At 42.7% G+C, this 21,261-nt stretch overlaps 1 protein-coding gene across 6 annotated transcripts in view; it reads right to left on the bottom strand.

Moving 5' to 3' along the window:
• The window catches only part of SRSF4 (serine and arginine rich splicing factor 4), a 28,339-nt gene extending 7,087 nt beyond the window's left edge, over nt 1-21,252 (bottom strand). Inside the window, exons 1-5 of one of the 6 annotated variants that reach the window (XM_047872684.1) lie at nt 20,909-21,251; nt 10,331-10,448; nt 9,189-9,372; nt 8,343-8,517; nt 2,252-3,413 (exon numbers count right to left, since the gene is read on the bottom strand). In XM_047872684.1, coding sequence (XP_047728640.1) covers nt 2,252-2,449 — 198 coding nt within the window. In that variant the 5' untranslated portion in view covers nt 2,450-3,413; nt 8,343-8,517; nt 9,189-9,372; nt 10,331-10,448; nt 20,909-21,251. Of the gene's footprint in view, nt 1-2,251; nt 3,414-8,342; nt 8,518-9,188; nt 13,497-20,908 lie in introns of those variants that run through there. The other 5 variants (XM_047872683.1, XM_047872682.1, XM_047872681.1 and 2 more) reach the window with 5 other exon arrangements.
• Between the last annotated feature and the right edge of the window lie 9 nt (nt 21,253-21,261).

Here is a 21,261-nt window from a genome sequence, read left to right as displayed (position 1 = left end):
TTCAACTGAATTATTTGCAGGAATGGGGGTTCTGGGTAGAAAACAGGGATTCCATATAATACCATCCAAATTTGGACACATTTGAGACTGAGTGAGGATGCTACTAAGTTATACCAAGGCTGGGACTGTCTTGAACAGGTCAAGACCTAGGAGAACTCTAGTAAAAGGGCGTTTTACTAGTAGTTTAAAAAACTACTTTTGTTTTATACCGCCATACTTCCAGACTACTACTAATAACAGCTAACTGTTAAACGTCTATTGTATGGACAGGGATGATTTAACTAAAGCCCTAACTATAACCACATGAAGAAGATACAATTATTCCCCCCATTTTGCAGAACAGAGAAGTAGAAGAATACACAGACTAAGTAAACTGTTTGCCATCATTCAGGCAGTAAGTGAATGAGCTGAGGCCTGAACACAAGCAGCCAGACTTGAGAACCTGAATTAACACTACCTGCCCCAACGGATGGGTGAAACTGCCAAATCTCCAGGTCCCTGGAGGTAGACTACTAGAGGAATTTCATCTCAACACCATCATCACAGGGTGTTATGAAGTTACACATTTAAGAGACAATAGCCCTTCAATTTATTTTTGCATTTTCTTGATTAACTGCTAGCACTTATTGTGCCAGGAACTATTCTTGGACTTTTTATACTGAGTGGCATTCAATTCTCACAATAACTTTTGAGTTAAAAATGAGTATTAATCTCATTTTTATAGTTGAAAACCATGAGGCACAAGAGGAAAGTAACTTGCTGAACTAAAATAACGGACAAGTGGCAGAGCTGGGATGCACCCCAGACAGGTGGGCTCCAGAACCCTGTTCTTAAGTCTGCTTTGACTTACAAGGAAGTCCGCTCCAGTGCTCTCCTTTCCAAAGAGTGAAACTACCAAAGGTACAGACGTATAAAATCAACTGAAGACACTGGCTAGGCTCCATTTTAACCAAAAGTCTGAAAGCCTTTCCAGTTTCTACCCAAACACTCAACTTTCACTCTCAGAACACTGGGGTGCTCTTCCTGTGAGCACAGTCCTGCTGGGAGACACTCAGTGAGGGCCTCGTCCACAACCAGCACCATGCACTAGAAGAAACACTGGCTCAGGTACTGGTCCAGGCTCTTCTGCTAAGACCAAATGTGTGAATTAACCTTTTCTGGATCTCATCCTTTCTTATCTAAAGACTGTTGGGAACAAATTAAAAAAGGGGGGGGGGGATATAAAACTGCTTTGATGAGGGGCACCTGGGTGGCTCAGTTAGTTTCAGCTCAGGTCATGGTCTCACGGTCCGTGAGTTCGAGCCCCACATCAGGTTCTGTGCTGACAGTGTGCAGCCTGCTTGGGATTCTCTCAATCTCTCTCAAAAAATAAAGTCAAAAAATTTTTTTAATTGCTCTGACGAGCTAAAACTGTGAATGTAAGATTCCTAACTACTTTTTGCTGACCCTAAACATACTCACTGATTTCACTAGACAGGACTTGTTTAATGATGGGACTAAAAGTGAGAAGCAAGACACAGAAGTGTGAATGAATATCCTTTACATCTGTCCTTCTAAAACTATCCAGGTTAAGATACTAATTTCTTCCCTATTGAGCTTAAAAGCACTGTTCTCAAAAAACAAGCTGGGATCAGTATGCTGGATCAACACAGCACTGGACCTTAATCTTTAAGACTCTTTCAGGATGAATATTCCATGAAAAATTAAAAACACGAAAGAACACAAAATTTGACAGTCGTTCTCACCAATGAAGAGCTACACTGGAAGCTGACACAAAGCTGCATGATCACAGCTAATGTTACAGGAAACGCTTGCAACTTTTTCTTCTGCTGAGAAACTACAACGGCGTCTCTCTACAACAAGCTCTGCACAGTGGACAGAACAATCTCCAACACAGGTTGTCTTTACAGCCATGGTCCCCTAACATACAGTAATGAGATTCCGATGTCTTTTGTACTACTACAGAACTTGTAAAAAATATTTTTATTTTTACGTTTTTAGAAGATTTTATTTTTAATAAGCAATCTCTGTACCCAACATGGGGCCTGAACCTAGAACCCCGAGATCAAGAGTCGTGCGGCTCCACCGACTGAGCCGGCCAGGTGCCTGGGACCCTTTCAAGAATTCCCAAATGGGAAAACTTTCAAACATGTAATCCCATTACATTGTTTGTCTAGGCCTGCATACAAACACCTCTTTCCCAACCATAACTCCGCCCAACCTTATCCCAGAAGGTTAATGAGGCCCAAACCTTTAGGTCTTGCCAGCTGCACCGACTTGACAAATTCTCCACGATAAGTCTGTACTCTGTGCGGGTAGGAGGGCCGTACTTATCTCGGCCACTTCTTCTGTAACCATATCCACCTTTGGAAGGTTCAAATAGATAACATGACTTCAGTGGAGGAAAAGGAAAAAGTGACCCAGCACATATTCCCCTGAAGTGTACCATTTACCCCCACCCCACAACACAGCACATATATTTTAGTTCTATCCCCACCCCTTAATTCTAAACTAGATTTTTTTTTAAAAAAGCAATCAACTAAACATGAAATTTAATTTAATTTACGAAGTGGTAAGTATATATATTCATTAATATTATATTTAAAATTAACATGCATAAATTAAAACTATTAACAATTTAACAATTTAGAAATAAGTAACCAAATTACTAAATCAGTTACTGGTGTTACTCACAGTGATTAAAGTTTTTGTGAATATTTTATACGAAAAAAAGATTTTCAGGCACCTATTTCAGTTTAATCTCATCTGTGTCTAACCCTTGGGATCCTCACCACCCAGGTCTAATGGGGAAAGGTTGCGGTCGTCACATGGCTTCCTGTTTTGGTCAGCCAAGGGCCACAATGGTTCAAAGAGCCACGCATGGAAAGGTAACCCAAGGTCAGCAAATGGAACAGGCAGTCATCTTAGCCTCAAAGGATTCTTTTAATTAAAACATTGAGGTCTTTGTTAAATCTATGTTAAACAATTGCATTACAGAGAAAAAAAACAACAACACAAACACACATCATTAAACATATTTTAAAAAGTATTAAAACAAGAACTTTATGTCATTAATTAAATTAAAATTAAACAGTATCAAAGATGTTTATTTGCAATTTTACATTTAAAAAGATACATAATTTATAAAACAAATGGCTTAAATATCAATACATTTCAGTGTAACATTAATTAATCAATTACTTTAAAAAATTCACATTGAACAACAAAGGCATGTATGTCATCGATACAAATGCCCTTTTAAATGCTTACTGCGTCCAGAACCGTAACTGCCGTCTCGACGTGGGCCGCGGGCATGCTCAACAATTACTCGCTCACCACAAAGGTCTTTGCCGTTTAGTTCATAAACAGCATCATCTGCATCACGCAGATCATCAAACTCCACAAACCCATATCTAGAAGAGAGCAAACGAAGTCCCGGTTGGCACCGCTCTGACGCCCAGCTTCGCTACCGTTAAAGAGAAAGCAACGAGGCTCATGCTTAGCAAAGGTTAGGTGGGTTCTGCAAACTAAGGATCGGCTTTCTCTTCCCTGTGGCTGAAACCGCCTTGCTTTGTGCCAACAGGCCCCGCCAGAGGATGGGGAGGCTGCTCAAGGTAGACTCCTGTCTTTCTAGTAGGAGGCGGGCTAAAACACACAGACACCACTTCTTTCGTTCCCCAAGCAGTTCTGGTGACAACTGCACAGACCCCCACAGGGGACGCCTGGTATCAGGTATCAAAATACGGAACCCTACAAGGCTGAGTGTCGGCTCTTTCAAGTCACATAAAAACTCCTCTTTGGTAGCTTTCGCCCCCAAGTGAGAGCTTAGAGAACAGCTAGACCCGCGTGCAGGCGCTGTGCCCTAGCTATTAGGTCGTGCTTGGAATAAGGTTCCGAGTAAACAATCCACAGCACCTCAAATCTCAGTGAAAGAAAAAAGTTTTCAAGTTCCTGTTCTTCTACCTAAACAAATGAGTCACAAGTGAATTAACTTGTTCCAGAAATTATCAGTGAAAAAAAAATTCAGATCTATTCACTTCCTCATGTTTTGCAAATTCATTTTCATGAGGTTTTAGGTAGGCTGGAATTCTCTAAAATCTATGTATGACTACAAACTTCTTTACATAGTACTGCTAGGAATGTTCCGACAAAGAGGTTTGGTAGTTTAACACATTTCCCGAAGAAGACACCCTCCCCCCCTGAATCCTACTAACGCCTGGTAAAGAACACAACTTACAATACTCAACAGCAAATGTGTCAGATATTTCTAAGTAAGGTTAAACAAACACCCTATAAACTATATTATCAGTACACTTTCAGTGTGGTCTAACACCACGGCTGTGAAGTCTAGCTTTGTGACCACTACCTATACTTAAAAACCAAAACCATGTTAATGATTATACTTAGTCACCAAGGAAAGTTACAAGCAATGTCTTTAACAAAGCTGTGTCCGCAGGCAAACACTGACTAGTGTTCTGCTGTGTCTAAACACACTGGAACAAAGAACAGGTTACAAGGCTTGCCACAGGTTCATCCAGCCTGACCAAAATTATTCCAGTTTCCTTAGCATGTAATGCTGTACTCAGCAACATGGTAAGTGAGTGAGAGAAACCTGGAATTGCGGAATTTTCCCTTTACTGAAGAGTTCCTTTCAAACAAGTCTCCCAAGGTGACAACATACAGCTGACAACTTTGGTGGGTTCTTTATGCTGAAATGTCTAGGAGTGGCATTCAAACTTCAAGTCACAGACACATCCAGTTGTTCAATGGGAAATGTTTTGGAAATGTTTCGCAGTAACACAATTCAGAAGCCACCTGGCTCAGTTTATGGGCTATGAAATCTAAAACATGGTTTTATGCTTCCATAAGGCTGGAACTGCCGTGCAGCTTAGTTGAGAGTCATGCTACACAAGGTCATTATTTGACAAAAGCAAAGCCTCTCTCAATCACTGACTTAACTACGTTAAGTGCCTTACAGTCACTGAAAATCTGTAATCGATAATATAATTGTAGCTGCTTCTTCCCTTCCTAAAAGTGGAAAGAATAGGAAAGCTGCACTGTCATTTTTAGGGACAAAAAATTAAACAAAAAAACAAATTAAAAAATCAAACTTTCTACTTAGCTTTATTTCTCAATGAATCATAAAACATTCCCCTGCCCCCAAAAGTCCCTTCCTTCATTTAGCCGTCAAGACTGGTCATAGGTCTGTTTTGCCCACAGCATCACTGATCTTGGCATCATATGGGCAAGAGCCTGATGCTAAGTAACGAGCGATGCGAGAAAACCTTCAGCCCCGGGCGTGATGAAGTGCCCCCCGGTGCCCCTCCAGGAGTGGCCTGCTGGCTCAGCACCATTCACTGACCCTGACTCATCAAATGTGATGTCAGAAGGACATCAACAACTCCCAAAGACTGAACAAATCACAGATACATCCAAACAGTCTTCTTCAAGATAATTAGGATTTACAGCGACTCGAGGGTCAGAGAATATGCAAGCCCCTAAGCTCTGCCAATCATCTGAAACAGCAAGCCCAACTTCTGTTAACAACAAGCGATGCTTCTGTCAGACCTCTGGGGAAATGCACCCTCCCAGACTCAAAGGCCGTCCTGTGAATGCTCACTCTACCCCACGGCTTACATGCAGAACCCATTCTGACCTGGACGGGGAAGTAACGGCAATCTGTTAAACGGAGGCACAATTATCTAAAAACAGCAATCAGTGCTCAGACAGGCCAATCTTTCTTTGCAGCCGAGGCTGAAGCAAGGCATACCTTGCCAATAAAATTCCTCCCTGAGTTGGAGGGACAAATTTGTGTTATGAGAGGAAAACAGCCCTTACAAATCGGTCCTTCCTTAATATTTGCTTCTTAAGTGGGTCACTTCGTAGACACATTTCTGGGTTATCCAAATCACTTAAAATAGCCACCTTGAAATCAAATTTATTTTGCACAAAAAGTTTGGCTACTACTCCACAAAACTGATTTGGGAAATTCTTAATTTTCATTATTATTTTTTAGTGAACTCTATGCCTGACACGGGCTCAAACTCATGACCCCGAGATCAAGAGTTGCACACTCTACTGCCTGAGCCAGCCGGTCACCCTCATTTGGGACATTTTAAATGTCAAAGTCCAGTCCAAGGATTATATTGGGCATGTGACTGTCACTGCTCTTGGCCAAGGGCATGCTGGGTGGGTTTGGAAGATTAAATCAAATGTCCTCTTGCATCACAAGCCACACCTGACAGGACTCCTGTTTTGAGAGCAAAGTAAAGACCAGATCAGTGTGGTTGCTTTACCACATTATTGTTTATTTAGGTCTGCTTTACTGAAAGAATGACTGTTTCATTCAATATGCAGTGAATGGGTTCCCCAGATAAGGCAGGACGACTAAATGGTAACAACAAAATGTTACTTAACATTTATTAAGTAATCTCTATAGACTAGACAATGTTATCTTATATTCACAGTACCCAAGAGCCAGGTACTACTATCCCCATTTTACCGATGAGGAAACAGAGACACACAGTGTTGAAGAACTTGCATAATAAAACAGCAGAGCTGGCGTTCAAAGCCTGTGGTAGGACTCCAAAGGGCAAACTCCTAACTACAAAGACTGGAGTGGCAAGAACTGGCCTGGGTTCTAATCTTGGTTCTGCTACCACCCAGCTCTAAATCATTTTATTCTCCTGGATCTTAGTTCATCTGTGAAACGAGGGAGCTATACTACACTTCCCTAAGACCTCTCCTAACATCAAAGGTATGAGAGGTAAATGTTATAATGGCATAATTTTAGCCAATATGGTAGCATCAGAGGAATACAACAGCGGCAGATGGACAGCGATAAATTTAATTTTTATCATCTGGAGTACCTTTTAAAACTATTTGTATGGGTCCCAATTTTAGTTTTAGGTTTTAATATCTCAACTAAATTTTACTGCCTTCAAGATCATAAAGCTCTCCCTGATAAATGACATCAGAGGATCTTTCTAAACTGATGGGAACATCCCTTTGTGCTTTGTAGCAAGTAACAGGAAACTAATCTCCCCCAAAGCACTCTGCTTTTGAACCCTTTTGTCAAAATAAGGAGGGACACAAAATACGCACATGCATGTAAACGCACAGTACGCATCGGCATGCGTGTATAGATGCACGCCACCTCCGGTGTGACCTGTAAGCTCACGGACACCACCAACAGATTTCTCTCTAGCTGTGGACACCCTTCCCCTTCTCCTCGGTTAAAACCTACCATTTTTCAATAATGCAGTATGAGAATAAAGAAAATGAAGGAATTCAGGAGAATGAATCTAAGAACAAACTTAAAAATCCCTCCATGGCAGGGCTTGCTAAAAATAAAAACAAACAAAACCCTTCCAATGTGCCTCTTCTTGCTTTACTCCTGGATGTCTCGTCTCTCACCGCACGCCCCACCCCCCGCCCCGCCCCATGCCTGTATGAAAGAAAAAGTATGGCCTATTAAATGCACACTATTTTTCAATTAGGAGAAAACCTTTCTTCAACATTTCTCTGCTCCTGCCTTTTCCCTCTTTTCCTCTGGGTCGTGTTTTGTGCTGACAAATTTAGCCAAAACAAACAAACAAACAAACAAACAAACAAACAAACAACGATGGGAGTGCCTGTCGTTTTCTCCCTAAAAACTGGGGACCCTGACTGTTACCCAGTATGGACAGGTATCTGGACGCCACAAGAAAAGCCACCCCGAGTTATGTGGGCTGCTGTCCACTTCAGTCCAGGCTTCTACCACTGCCAGTGCTCTGGTCCCCAACAGCAGGTGTCCTGCCCAGGCTATCAGAGCTCTGCAACACTGGAACTGGAATCGCACGGCTTTCAAACGAAAGCACTCCAAGACTTCACTTTTCAGAAATGTTAATCACACTTTTCCACCCGAGAATGATCATCCGAGCCCGTGCTACTGCTAAATAGGCTTCCCCTGGTCCTAACAATCTACACCAACGGCCCCCGACACCACTCTGCACGCTCCCCTGGAGAGCATGTGCCCTTCTATCCCCCCTCTTTCAGAACGGGTAGGGTCCTCTCTGTCTTCCAGATGTCTTCACTGAATAGGGAGGCCGGGGAAGAGTCCTGTCTGAAAAACGAGGAGCAGGACTTCTCTGGAGGCATGCCGTCAAGCTAACGGGCAGGGCGTGACTAACGGGGTGCCCGCTATCGGCCAGCTGGCGGGGAGTGGACGAGAGGAGCGAGGGAAAGCGAGCCTCCATGCGTGTGCCTGCGATCACCCACCAGTGCTGCTTACCGAGGGGCACGCCTTGGTTGTTCTCTCTATAAGAAACATTTGCCCCTTTCCACAGTAGATCTCTGCTCACCTTTGTCCTACAACTGTGCCACATGCTTTTCTTTGTATGTGGACATGACAGTCCTCAGCCAACCATCAGCAGGATGTGAGTTTTGTTTTCCCAATGTGGTGAGCCATTCCCACATTCACTCATTTTCCTTGTAAGAACCGAACCTCTCCATGGCTGGTCGGGATTAGGGATGTTGCTGTAGCCAAGGAAAAATTTTCATCTGTTGAAGTTAACCCATGGGGTGGCTTGAACCCTCAAACTAGGGTCAATGGCACTGTTCTTTAAGGGCAAGGCCCTTAAATCTACCCTGAAAGAAATGGCATTCAGTGAACAGGAATCAAACAGCTTTCTTTCAAAGTACTCAGTGTCGGTCCTACGCTTCAGTCAACTTGGTGCTTACGAGGTGAAAAAAGTCAGGACACACTGACAGGATAGTAATTAAAACAGTAATCCTTGCTGTCTGCGTTAAGCGCTCGGGAAATGGCAGACAGACACTTCTGCGGCCCTTCTCTAGCGCTCGGCTGAGGCCAACTCAGAGAGAAGCTTGTGCGTGAGAACCGTAACTGCCCCCACTCCAAAGGTCTGCAACATTCCAGGGAAGCAGTGGTCAGGCCCTCAGAGTAGAGCTAACCACTGTCACCTTCACTGCTCTGGGTCACTGAATATGGTTGCAATCTGACTTTCCTGGTAACGGTGGGTTGTTTATGACCCGCCAACCAGGAGCTCCTACCACATCAAGTAGGTTCCGGAGATCCTTTCCTATCCTGAGACGGGAAGGAGGCTGCTCTGGGCATTCTGGCCTCCCCTTTCTTTAGCCTCAGAGGAGGGAGGGCCATCGAGGCCGCCCGGAGAAGGTGGATGACTTACCCGTGCTCACTGAGTGGCAGAGCTGGGGTGCGACTTCAGGGCTCACCAGTACCCAGTCTGGGGCTCTTTTCACGTCGGCAAACTGGCAGTTCCCGCACACCAAGAGCTCTCTGATTAGAGCTAGTGTGGATTCCTGGTCTGCAAACGCTGGCCACAGCTCAGTCTGCACTTGGTCTTTCCCCACCTTCAAAGAAGAAAACCTACCTCATGACTTCTCTCTGCTGGAGCCCCTGACCATCTAATTCACTCCCGGGACTCATAATCACCTCTAACCATTCCTCTCCGGTTGCCCATTCAGTCTGCTGCCTAGTTCTACAGGTTTCTCATCTGCTGGGCCCCTGAGGCCATCTTCTTCATGTCTCATCAGCTTACTTAATTCCACATGAATGTGGCTATTCTTAGTCAACCTGTCTCTCCGTGTAGCAGGGAAAGCCAGCTCCTACAGCATCCCTTTGCTCAGAGGCCTACCATGACTCCTAAATATCTTTGTTTAGACCGGTCTCCAAACCTGAATGCCTCGATTACACAAGGGGAAGCAAACCGATCTTCTTCCACAGACTCAGGTCTCACACCCTTGCCTGACTAATCATCTGAGCACCTTCTTTGGCTCTATTCTATTTTGTGTTTTACATGCTGTTTCCGTGGCCTTTCAAGGACTTGTTCTTTTTTCTTTGTGCTGATCCTCTCATTTGATTCCGTGCTCCTTAATGACAAAGACTAATATTTAGTGTAGTACTTGGCACAGGGTAAATAATTCATCTCTTCTATTCTATTCATTCTTCATCTGTGAAGAATGTACTATGATCATTATAATTATTCCCATTTTACACCTGAGAAGACTGAGGCTTGGAGAGGCTAAGCTACTGTGCATTGTCAAGGAGCTCATCAACGGTGTGGCTGGATTGGAACCCAGATCCATCTGACTCCAGACTCAAGCTCTTAACTACAAGGTTACCCTGCCTTTGTAAAAGCAAATGCTTCTTCTCTCCCCCAGTCCTGAGTAAACCCTTTTCATTTAACAAATGCTGCTGCTTGACTTGATAATCTAACCTCAGATAAGCCAGGCTGTATTCAAGTTTTTTGATAAGTGGGGTAAAGTCTCCAGAGAAAAGAGAAATTGATCTTGGGGCAGGGTGAGGCACCTCTAAACTTGGGGTATGTGACAACCGGGTTACTTTCACTCTTGTCTTTTGGTTCCCATTAGCCAGTGTCAGCCATCTGGTCCTTCGGAAAACATGTGTGGGTTCAGAACATAACAGACTAGAAGAATAGAGGAAAAATAAGATTATTCTGTGCAATCCCCATTCTGGAGGTCCCACAACAACCCCCGGAATCTGTCTTTGGTTTTAAGGCTCGGCAAAAATTAGACCAGCATAGAGATGACAGAGGGTCAGGCCCAGAGGTGGTAGATGTGAATGGATACTGACAAGATTATGTATTTAAGAAGGATGCATTTAATTAGTTTTGTAAGAAATGGTGACTGGGACCAAAAAATATAAATATAAGCATGAATGGTATGGAAAAAAATGGACCAGAAATCAAAGAATACTGTATGGTATACAGACTTCCAACTACATCAGGATTATAGCAGCGACCAGGAAAGTACTTCGCAGATGGCAGGCAGCTAAGATTGGACTTACTTTTGTTTAACTCCAAACTACTATTAACAGGACTACTCCAGCCCACCAGAATTTTCCTTCTTCAAATTCCTTTGTAATAATTTTCACAACTCTAAGGTTTACTGTCAGCTCACAGAGGACACTAAGACTCCACGCAGGTAAGTACCTTGCCGAGGCTACCCAACACCTGGAGTCTTTCCTACCCTAAAGTCAACATTCATAACATGTGTTACTGCCTCCCATACACCAACGGAAAGATGCGGTCCAAAGAGCAGACACAGTTTGACAAATGCCCACATGAATATCAGCATCTTATGACAAATATTAAACGGTAAGAAATAGCATTTCTGCATCTGATAGGTATTGATAGCAGTAAGTTGTGAACATTTATAATCTAAGTTACTAGTGAACAACACCTAGCAAAATTACCAAATTCTATAGTCTATCAAAGTTTAGGAAAACAGAGAAAGGTAACATCATTATGGCCAGGCCATCTCTAAAGAAATATTTATGTATTGGGGTGAAGAAAACATAATAGGAACATTCAATATCCTAAATACCAAGCATAAAACAAAATTCCTCCAGAAGAGAAGGTAGAGAGGAATCTGTATCAAGTTCAAATTTAGTCTTACTTCGTAACTACTCTATGAGCCTTTCGAAAGCCAATTCCTTTCAACTATCCAAAAACTGTTTCAAAATGAATCAAAGGTTGTTAAGCGATTTCACTTTTATGAGGCCACCACTGTATTTCTACCCTATAAAACGAGAGTACTCCTAGAAAGTAACACACTTGTGAACAGTTTGTGGGTCAAACTATTACAACCATAACCCTTGTCATAACAAAATGTATTTAACTCAACATGGCTACTTTCTTCAAAGGGGACGGGGCAATCACACCCGTGTCCTTTTCAATTTTCTGACACTCACTACTAAGAGTAAATGAAATGAAAAGATCCCACAAGAAAAGGGGTCAAATATTCCCTGGTGACACACTGACGTTCATGAAGACAATCACAGATTAAAAAAACATAAAAAAAAACAAAAAAAAACCCCCCAAAAAACCCCCTAAACCTTCAAGAGATGAACGTCGTATTAGCAATTTAGAAAAAAACTCCTGGGACTTAAAAGATTACTGTATGTTATTCATTCCTAAATGAAACAGAGATTTACAACCAGCAGACAGTGCTACTTGATTCCACACAAAAGCTACAAAAAAACCCAGTTCATACTTACCTCTAAATGGCACTATGAGTGGGTAACAGGTGTTAAAGCCTCTTAGAGGTTATACCTCCGGGGCCATCTTGGCTGTCCCCATATCCCTCATAACCACTCCACAGTCCCTGGGTTGCAGCCAGTTTCTTTTCCTTTTTGGTTAAAGATGCCACTTCCTATGCTATTTTTCAGGGATGCCCTTTCCTTGAAATCAGGCATTTAATTCATTTAGTATTTTAACAAAATTCTCAAGTTCTTTTAACATTAATGGATCATCAACAACTTCTTTTCATACACATGAAATAACTTTTCTCAAAGTCAGTGCTTCTGCTCTGTGGTGCCTGACTCTTGTGCCCGAGCTTCCTGGTCACCTCTCCCATTCCTGAAGGCCGGATTCACACCTCCCTCCTTTGGTCTCCCGGCTTCGTCTGGGTTTGTGAGGTCTGTTTACGAATGCCCCGCCCCCCCCTCCTGGCATCCAGGCCTACAGACGTGGCTGGGGGACTTGATGCAGGGATAACAAGTGTCGTTTGGGTGCTTCTTCAGGTATCATTTGTGGTTCCCGAGACCTCCAAACTTTGATCTCAACACGCAGGAAGGGTCATGTAGGGCATTTCCTCAAAATATGGGCATACAAATCCAGAGCACAGCCGGATCCTTCGCCTTCAGGTGCCTCCAAGATCAGACAGCCCTAATGATACTGTGACAGAGATCATTTAACTGCGTCTCCTTGCACAAATCCTACCCCAGTCAGCCATGACAAAGCTGACATCACCTTACAGCTCTTCAAAGAGCAGCCTATCACTAGCAGTTTCTGTCCAGGGCCAATGTCAAAAAACAGTACTACCTGTCTCATTTTTGGCAGTAACTTTTTAGCTTGTTGAAGACTCTGATGAAAGACTGAAGACTGAACAGGCTGTGGAACCTAAACCACCTTCTCAACCTTGAGCGCAAGCAAGTGCCAGAACAATAGGATTGAACCATCTGGAAGGAAACAGCACGAGAAGCTTTGGCTGACACTGCTCATGCTGTATCTGGCATGGGAATAAGAAAGAGCTTCAGTTTCCACAGTTGTCAATAACTCATTCTGTAACCTTGAGCCAGTCACTTAGTTGCCCCATGCCTCCGTTTCCCCATCAGTACAAACTAGAGACAACACTTGTTTGTAAGGTGCTTTGATATATGCAGTTGAAAAATAAATCACACAAGCGCATGCTGCTGCTGTTTTTTAAAGTTTTGAAATTTTACTGTTAGCTTACAAATTTATAAATACCACCTCCAATAGTATCCTCTCAGATACCAGGAGCACGTTTCTTAGAGAAGCTCAAAGTACAATTTTGTTTAAGTTACTTGGAAACATCTAGAAATATTGGGAACCCAAAACACATTTTATCTAGTCTACATCCTATGCTTATTATTTTAAATTTTATTATTATTTTTAAACATTTATTTTTTATTAAAAAACATTTTTAACATTTATTTTTGAGAGACAGAGAGTGAACAGGGGAGGGGAAGAGAGAGAGGGAGACAAAGAATCCGAAGCAGGCTCCAGGCTCTGAGCTGTCAGCACAGAGACTGATGCAGGACTCGAACCTACAAACTGCGAGATCATGACCTGAGCCAAAGCCAGACGCTCAATCGACTGAGCCACACAGGTGCCCCAAACGTTTATTTATTTTTGAGAGAGAGAGAGAGATGGAGACAGAGCGTGAGTGGGGGGAAGGGCAGAGAGAGAGAGGGAGACACAGAATCTGAAACAGGCTCCAGGCTCTGAGCTGTCGGCACAAAGCCCGTCGCGGGGCTTGAACTCGGGTGAACTGTGAGATCGTGACCTGAGCCAAAGTCGGACGCTTAACTGACTGAGCCACCCAGGCGTCCCTCCTATGCTTATTTTTAAAAAAGGGACAAATACTTCACATGGCCCTTTTATTCCTATGATACCTCAATGAGGAAGGGAGGACCAAGGCATTAAAGTGAGGAACAGGGGCTTAAAATGACTTGACCAAATAATAAAAGTAATGTTTATTCTTATCACAAACTGACTGGGAAACCAGGACCATAGGGTGGAAGTCTCAAGCCAGAGAAATGAGGCTAGCAGCATTTGGTCAATATTGCAGTATGGTATTATCCTTTGGCACTGATTTTTCAAAATGATAGAAATTAAAAAATTACCCAAGTCTTAGGAGAAATAAAAGATAGCATACTTAAGTTCTGGACGTAGGCAGACTTCCGTAAGAGACCTCAGTATAAAAACAACGTGGTCACATTTGCAATGGTTATAACTACTAATAAAGAACGCTGCTTAATCCATAGTCCCATTTCTCATGATTTCTGGCTTAAGGAAAAAAGTTCTCGGTTAAGACACGAGACCACTCGTACCTGTTAAATTCGCAAGGATTTTACACAACACGTGTGCCCAATGCTGGTGAGGCTGCCGTGACAGGCGCCATACACTGCTGGTTCAAGGGTAACTGGTACACAGCTCTTCTGAAAGTTATTTGGCATCATATGCATTGAGAGCCCTGAAAACATTCTTTCCTTTTGTGACACATGAATTTTATCTCATAGAATCTGTCCCAAGGAACGATAAAAATACAAGGTTTTATGCACATGATACCCATCACAGCGTTATTTTTAACAACCAGAATTTAGAGATGACCTAAGAGGAATGGTTGGGTAAATCATGATTCAGCCATACAATGAATTTTCTGCAGCCATTAAAATGATGTAAGATTTTTATGTAACAGAAAAAATAACATGAGATAAATTAGGCAGAAAAAGTGGAACATAAAAGTGCACATATGACCTTATGTTAAAAGGATTTTGTATTTAATTTCTAACCAGTCAAAAAAATTTTTTAAAAAGTTCTCGAATCTGTTATGCTTGGTAGGCTAAATGGATGAGGCTTAAAGGCTGCAAGATAACTTCCTCATATACAATTTTAAACATTCTAATTAAAAAATCCTAATACTAAAAAATTTATAATGAAGGGTAGCTGAGAAATCAGAAAAACAGGAACTCCTCAACACAGCAGGTGAAAATACAAACACTCTTTGTCTAGAGAGTAATGGAACCCAATAGGTAGCAAAAATCTTAAAGATGTGTAAACACTCAGACTCCCAAAGTCCACTCAGGAATCTACCCCAAGATTTATATAAAGGATATTCAGCACAGTGCTATAACGCATAAAATTAACAAAAAACTGAAGACAACCTAAATGTCTTGCAACATGGTTTTAATTATGTACGTTAAATAACATTTATGTGGGAACACTATGAACCCCTTAAGAATGCAGTTGTAGGAGAACACTTAATGACAAAGGTAAAGGATCAGGCTATTAAGTAGAAACAGAAAGGTTACAAAATAGGATGTATAGTATGACCCCGACTTTGTAACAAAGATGGGGAAGCAAAAGAAATGCATGTGTGGGTCACAAAAAGCAAAGTCTCAAAATGGACACAGTGTCATCTTTGGATGATTATTTTTGTCCTCTGTATTAAAAAAAAATTACAATAAATACATAAACATTTCATAATCAGAAATAAATACATGCTATTTTGAAATGTTTTAAGAGTTAAGAATGGGTCTTTAATTTTAACTAAGTATAAACAAAGTTTTCAAGCGCTCCTTTAAACAAAACTGTTTTAATCTCTTCTTAGTCATAAAATTAATTTAGAACCAAATGCCTTACTTTTCTTTCTTTTTTTCTTGGGGGGGGGGGGGGAGACAGGGAGACAGAGAGAGAGAGAGAGAGAGAGAGAGACAGACAGACAGACAGACAATGAATCCAAAGCAGGCTCTGTGATGTCAGCACAGGGCCCAATGCAGGGCTTGATCCCACGAACCGTGAAATCATGCATGACCTGAACTGGAATCAAGAGCCAGACGCTTAACCAACTGAGCCACCCAGGCATCCCAAATGCCTTAATTTTCTTAACAGAAAGGTTCAAAGCCTTGGACCATAAGAGTTCAAATGTGCCATTATTATTATTATTTACACTTTAACCATGTGCTTTTAGGGTATGTCACCCATAGAATTATTTAAAATGGATGCAAAAATCCTGAATAAAAGATTAATTGATTAAACTACTATCATAAAAAAATTATACATCATAATCAGTCGGGTTTATCTCAAGAATTCCAGGATGGTTCAGCATCAAAAAATTCTGGAAATTTAATATACCATTATTAACAGGTTAAAAGGAAAACATAAAACAATGATCTTAGATGCAGAATCTGACAAAATCCAACACTCATTTATAAGTAATAAGAAACTTTTGGTACAAATGAAACAAGATAATTATCTTAACCTGATAGAGGTTGTCTCAAATGTGCCACTATTTATTAAAAATTTTTTTAAATGTTATTTATTTTTAGAGAGAGAGAGAACAAGCAGGGGAAGGTCAGAAGGAGAGGGAGAGAGAGAGAATCCCAAGTAGGCTCCACACTGTCAGATCCGTGAACCATGAGATCATGACCTGAGTGGAAATCAAGAGTCAGCCACTTAACTGACTGCACCACCCAGGTGCCCCTCAAATGTGCCATCATTTTTGAGGGCAGAACTGCCTGAGGACAAAAAGGTGGTGGGTCCTTAAAGGGAGAGTGCCTGCTTTTTCTTTGTCACTCCCGGCACCCACAAGTTGTACTGTTATCACAAAAATGATAAAGCATTTGATGGCACCTGCTATTTGATGGCAGGTGAAGATAATTTCCCACAGTTCAATTAACCAGAAACCATACCTGGAACATTAACCTAATATATTTCTGCTATTGCCCTTTTAAAAGAAAAGACAAGAAACCAAACAAAACGAGCTCCCATCAAGGGCTGGGAGAAAATCCCTGCGTACATTCTGGGGTTGGCAGGGATTCATTTCCATATCTAAAATCTAACAATGCTCTACAGTGATCAGGGACAAACACAAGGATTTGACTCACTGAAAGAGTCTTAACATATTACAAAAATTAAGCAAGGTACCTTCTACTTAAAGGAATTTTCAAGGAGGAAGAAAACAAAAACTTCCTGGTAATATTTAATATACTGTGAAATTTCTATTAAACGGACCAAGACATCCCCTAAAAATTCCGGCGATTCACAATTTCACCGTAATATGAAGCACAGGTGTGAAATTTATTATAGCCAAGTTTTTCTGGAGGGTTTTAATTCATTCCTTTAGCCACCTAAAAATAAAACAAACAAAATGAAAACCCTCAATGATTTGGAGGTTTACCTGTCCAGTTATTAGGCAAGTAAAATAATCTTAGGGTGTGACAAGTTAAATTTATTAACTAAGATATGGAAAAATTAAGATCTAAAAATCTATGACTGAAACCACAAGATATTGTAGCAAGAGAAACGACTGTATTAAAAAATCTTCTACACTTTACATGAAGCGATTAATAAAAAAGAAAGCCCACAGAATTCACAAATAATCAGAGGCAGCAAAAAGTTGCCAGAGGTGGAAGGCTACAGACAGGTAGTGCTAACATTGTTGCTTTCTTGACCCTTGGTCCCACAGTGGCTCTTGCTGGAGTTGGTGTGGCAGGTACGAATGTAGGAGACCCCTAGGGGATCTGGAGTGGTCTATATGGTCCTGGAGATCTACATCACGTTTGTGGTTGGCAAACTGAACCACTTTTCTAGGAGTTCTCTAAAATAAAGGCAATCTAGATTACAGTTGCCTGGAATAATAAAAAGGTGGGCCATGAACTATTGTATATATACCTTTTTTTAAAATGTTCTTTTCAATTTTTGAGAGAGAGAATGACAGAGAGAGAGAGAGAGAGAGAGCGCGAGCGAGCATGAGCAAGGGAGGGGCAGAGAGGGAGACACGGAATCAGAAACAGGCTCCGGGCTCTGAGCTGTCAGCACAGAGCCAGCCCAACTCGGGGCTCAAACTCACTAATGGTGAGATCATGACCTGAGCTGAAGTCGGACGCTCAACCGACTGAACCACCCAGGCACCCCTTGCATACATACTTCTTAAAATTCCATGAGGATCCATAAAATCCTCTCCTGGTCACTGAGTTTCCTTTGGAGAGCTCATCTGGTTCCTCATATGCCAGTACTTTATGCCTGTTTAATTCTGAACTTACCTGTCTATTGATATATCTCACTTCTACAAATTTGAACTCCTCAGCAATTTATCAAAAGCCTATCCTGCCAAAATCTGCTTTAGCATTTCAATTACTAATAATTACAATCCATGTATGTTAAAAACTGCTACTCAGGGAGACCTGCTACCTTAGCGTCCAGAACCATAGGCTTACGCATGTTGCTAAATTATGCCATCTTTCTTTTTGTTCCTTTTAGACTCCTGTGTGCTTTTGCAATCTAGTCCAGTCAGTTCTTGCTTGAAATACATCCACACCCTTGGTCCTTTGCTCAGCAGTCGCTTTCCTCTGAAGGGAGTCCCCGAATGCTTCCAGGTGAGCCCGTTTGTCATACCTGCCTTTGAATCCCTGAAATGATTTCCCGTTCCTCAACCTTCACTTTCCATCACAGGTTTCACACAGATCATGGTTTAGCAGAACCGTAAAAAGGGAACAGTTCCCCAAAAGAGATCCAGGTATTTAGAGTTCTGCAAGGATCTGTCCTTTCTTGTATCTTACCATTTCACAGATTGCTCAATTACTCCCTCCAGAGCCGTTCAATTCCTATCCAGGATTTTGGATGCTCAGCGTAAAATTTTGTGGTTGATGTTTCTGGTTTATGTCGTTAAAATTTCTACATCCTTCATGAGACTCAATCCAAGCTTGGTTACTCATTATTTCTCAAGTGTTCCTAATAGGACAACCTCCTCACCACTGGTTATGACATACATTATTCCCACTTTATTTGAAGCCCCACTCAATTCATTCTTCAAAGACTATTTCAAACAAATCTCTTCAAACACACCATCGCAAGTTTTACTTGAGTTTAAAGTGAGAGCAAGCATTTCTTAACTCAAAGTGTACATGCCATAACCATCAACAATTTACTTGGGAGCAGAGGTATTTTTCTGCTTTCTCTCCAATCCATTTAGCACAGCAGCAGGTATCTTGTTGGTGGGTTATCAACGGATTTGTTCCATTAACCACTTTACCATTAACATCAACATAATTTCCTGCTATCACTTGAGTGACTTTAGAAAATAGATCTCACCAAATGCGCTTCACATTATCAAACACTTAACCTGTCTCCAAACGCTCACAGTCAAATCCATTTGATTACAGTTACTGTTTACAGCTACAAGCCAAACGCATTACAATTATCTCTAATGTTCCTTTTCTGTGTGGATGGGAAAATTTAGAGTCATGGAAGTAACCTGCCCACAGATAGTTAAGTGGTGAAGCTAGGATTTGACCCAAGTCTGCCTGGCTTCAAAAACCATGCTTTCCCCACAAAATTTGGTTACTCTGTCAACTTAGTTGGTTTTTGAAGAAAACTGGGCATTTTAACTTGATCTTTCACATATGTATCATAGTAACAACAAAAACTCACTTTACTTAGTAAATTTCTTAAGAAACAAATTTCTCTAGGTCCCAAATGAGTAATTTCCTAAGCCTTTTACAGTCGTATACTCCAGGGGCTGAGCCGGCCAGGCGACCCCATAATAAACACTTTCATCCAGGACATTCTCTTTAGTAAGATGATGATTCTTCCAAAGCATCATTCTGAAAATACTTTTAAAACCTAATCAACAATATGAGTATATGGAAGCTACCAATTTGTCTCAAATGCGCAACTCATACTTAGGTATTTTTCATAACTTAAGTGTGAGCTGCTAGTATTACAATGGGGAGTAACCTGTAGCCATACCAGACCTGTTGCAAAGGTCTTTTATTTTTTAACAAGCCAAAAGTTCCTTCAAAACTCAAGGTTTAGCCCTAAAATGCTCCCCCTACTCCTTTTAATTTTTATATCCATGGCTTTCAAGTCCTACCTAACGTTCCCTCGTTCTCATAGTTTTCCTCTTTCAACATCTTCTCCAAGCAGGACTCATCTGTTTTCCCTGAAACGTGTAGCCCCTGCGGGCCCTGCTTTGCAGAAGTAGAACGGGAAAAGAACAGACCATACCCGGGGAGGCAGTCAGTTAGCAATTTCGAGCTGTGAATCTGTCTCATTAACTAGTTGACGCAGATACTAGCCAGGGTGGCCACGATTCTCTATCAAATTCTACAACGACAAAGTTTTTTTTTTTTTTTTTTGGCAAGTTGTGGAACGGAAACCACACCATGGAAACTCTGTACGGAGTTTTAAAGATAACGAATTACGACTTTAATTTACTCTTGTAGAGAGATCGCCAAGGCTTTCAGTAAGGCAAGACGATACTTTCGAAACTGTCACTAGACTACTCACTCAAACCCGAGTCTCCCGCCCAAAAAAGTGTGACACATGCAAGTCAAAAAAGGGGCCTCCCTCCAGAGCTCCTGTCCCCGGGAAAGATGCGTGGTGACCGTCTGATCCACTACACTGGGCAAGAGGTGAAAAGGGAGCAGGAAATCCTGTTTGTTTATTTCCAGCAGCTCTGAGAGCGGGAAAGGTCGGTCTCTAAACCGAGACGAACCAGGCCCCGCTGGCGGGGCCCGGGAAGGAAAAACCCAGGCCTCCTCGGGGCCTTGGAGCCGTACCCTCCCTCCTGGAGTCCCAGTCCCACTCGGGTTTTCCTTCTCCCCGTCCCACTCAGATCCTCACCATCATTCCCATTATCCCTCCACCACCCCCACCCGCGCAGGCGCAGTGGGAACCAGGGCCTACCCGCGCCCCCGAGGCGCCGCGACTATGGCGGAGCCGGAGCAGGCCGGTAGTAGCTCCGCGCCGGGCAGGCGTCGCTCTCCCGTCCCCGCCGCCTCCCCGCCACCGCCGGGGCCCCGTGCCCACCCGGCCGATCCCTCTTCTGCCCTCCTCACCCGTTCTTCAGATCCACCTCCAGGATCTTCCCGTAGCCCTTAAAGAAGCGCTCCACATCGCGCTCCCGGGCCTGGTAGCTCAGGCGGCCGATGTACACCCGCGGCATTCCGGCAACAGTGGCGGCAGCTTGGCCCGGCCCCAGCCCCCCTTAGGCGGCGGCCGGCGAAGCGAGAGCGCGGCGACGGCGACGGCGGCGGCGGCGGCAACGGGCGAGCGGCGGGACGGACGCAGCCGAACCCTAGCGACGTACGCGAGCACGCAGCACGCGAGCGCGCGCCTCCCGCCTTCCCCGCCCTCCCCGCAGGCGGAGGGTAACGGGAGGGAGCACGCGTTCGCTTCCCGCCCGGCCAGG

The sequence above is a fragment of the Prionailurus viverrinus genome, chromosome C1 (assembly GCF_022837055.1).
Source record: "Prionailurus viverrinus isolate Anna chromosome C1, UM_Priviv_1.0, whole genome shotgun sequence".
Taxonomy (NCBI): domain Eukaryota; kingdom Metazoa; phylum Chordata; class Mammalia; order Carnivora; family Felidae; genus Prionailurus; species Prionailurus viverrinus.
The sequence above is the reverse complement of the archived record's forward strand: the minus strand, read 5'-3'. Positions and strand labels throughout refer to the sequence as shown.